Source organism: Laccaria bicolor, genomic scaffold (genome assembly GCF_000143565.1).
Source record: "Laccaria bicolor S238N-H82 LACBIscaffold_15 genomic scaffold, whole genome shotgun sequence".
NCBI classification, from domain to species: Eukaryota; Fungi; Basidiomycota; class Agaricomycetes; order Agaricales; family Hydnangiaceae; genus Laccaria; species Laccaria bicolor.
Window position 1 is genome coordinate 703,857 of NW_001889886.1, and position 1,856 is coordinate 705,712.

General features: G+C 52.6%; 2 protein-coding genes across 2 annotated transcripts in view; both read left to right on the top strand.

Moving 5' to 3' along the window:
* The window catches only part of LACBIDRAFT_328170 (uncharacterized protein), a gene marked incomplete at both ends in the record, with an annotated part of 1,847 nt that extends 1,481 nt beyond the window's left edge, over positions 1-366 (top strand). The window contains 2 exons of the mRNA XM_001882065.1: positions 51-76; positions 242-366. Coding sequence (XP_001882100.1) covers positions 51-76; positions 242-366 — 151 coding nt within the window. The remainder of the gene's footprint in view (positions 1-50; positions 77-241) is intronic.
* Positions 367-465: 99 nt separating this feature from the next.
* On the top strand, positions 466-651 carry LACBIDRAFT_299073 (uncharacterized protein; the record flags this gene model as incomplete). Its single annotated transcript, XM_001882066.1, has 1 exon — positions 466-651. One exon carries the CDS (start codon positions 466-468, stop codon positions 649-651), a length of 186 nt encoding a protein of 61 aa, XP_001882101.1.
* Between the last annotated feature and the right edge of the window lie 1,205 nt (positions 652-1,856).

The following is a 1,856-nucleotide window of genomic DNA, read 5'->3' on the forward strand; positions in this document are numbered from 1 at the left end:
GCCGACTCCTTCACCTCAGTCTGAGAATATCGACTCTAACGACTCGCAAGTCGAGACTCGAGCCCTGGGGCTGGCAGTGAGTCGTGTCGACGTCCACGCCATTCACCTTTTCATTCCCCGCCAATTCACCGGCCAAAGTGTTAAAGACGCTTCCATGGTCATCCCCACTGGCAAACGTACTAGTCAAAGGCCACAAAACTGGCAAACACATACCTCTACGCCATAAGAACGACATCCACAGGCATCCATTCCCTCTTCTCCTCTTCACCGTACCACGAAGTCCTACCACACTCACACAGTGCCACTATGCCCGTCTACGCCATCTTCAAGTGGTCAGGTGTCCCCGACGAAGTTCAAGCTTCCTAGCGTAGGCATAGTAGCTCTTCGCTAGTGCCGCCTTTGAGATCTCCGTCTTCCTTCACACACGTCTGAGAATGGGGGTAAGGATGGAGAGGACAATACCCCATGCATGCATCGAAGCGCTGGTACCCTTCCTTCGTCTACCATACCCACCCTCGGGGCCTCGAGTTACCAGAAGATCCAAAGAAGACCCGAAAATATGATCACCAATGCACCTATCCGCCTACTTCTCCTCCACAATCTGCGGAGCTGGAGCCAGTGGGGAGTTTCCGGACCCCAATTGACGCGTGATGTCACTGTGTTCGTCGAGGATAAACAGATAACAGGGAAGACGTTTTTTTGAACGAGGGTGATTTTGACAGGTACGTGTTCTTTTCCTTGGTTTTTCGCTTTCCCTTTTGTTGTTTTTATTTCTGCCTAGTGCTAATGATGGTTTGAATCAAAGGTCTACTCAAAATCCACCATCCCATCCTCCTCTCCGCCTCCTGTTCCCCCCCCCATCAAAATTGCTTTCGATGCTGGATATGGGGGTTCGGTTCGGCCACAACTTTCCCTCTTCACTGTATACAAAGGAAAGAGCCAGACGGTCGAACGGAAGGAGAAGAAAGGATAAAAACCGCCTCACCCACATCGTCTCCTGCCTTACCCGCACCCATACTTACGCCTATACATACAGGCCCTGGCTCGCACTCTCCGTTGGCACTACCTACGGTGTCTCTGTTTGTCTCTACTGTGTCACATTTCCTTCAACACGGGTTCACCGTTCGTTTTTACGCATTCTGGGTCCCCATTCACTGTCACAGCCACAGGCCTTCCGTTCGCTCAAGCTCCAATTGGATACCGCCATGCGCCTCTACATTGTCTTCCCTCCCAAGAGGATCTTCAGGTTCTGTGATCCCATTCCAATCCCGCTGGGTGTAGGCGGTCCAAGCCAACAACACGCATGTCCCCTTCCTCTCCCACCGCATGACGGACAATACCTTCTTTTAGCCCCCCCACCTCTTTCCGTGGGCTTTCCGTGGGTGCGTTACGAAGACAGTGACAGATTCTGGGTTTGTTATGCAGCATCCCAGGCCACAGCTTGGTGTTGGTTGGGAATCAATATGATGTTTCGAGGGAGTGTCAGGACCAGCACCAGGAACAGGGGGAGCGTCATCACCAGACTCAGACATATTACCAGAACCAGAAACAGAAACGGAAGGAGGGTACGATCATCCGAAGGTGGCGACGAGGAACCGAGCATGGCTGACCTCCTCCTCTCCCACCACTCTCCTGCTGCACACCATATCCCGATAATGGGAGCGGATGCGTGGGAGTTGGAGCTGGGTGAGACTTTTAGGCATGCATCTGCTGGTGGTGGAGGGAGTACAAGTTGTTAGGACTGGGAGAGGGAGGAAGGTTCGTGCAAAGGTTGAGGGGGGTAAATCTATTCAGGAGAAAGACGGAGATGAATGGAAAGGGAAGGAGGATGTGAAAGGGAAGGGGCAGGCTCAAGA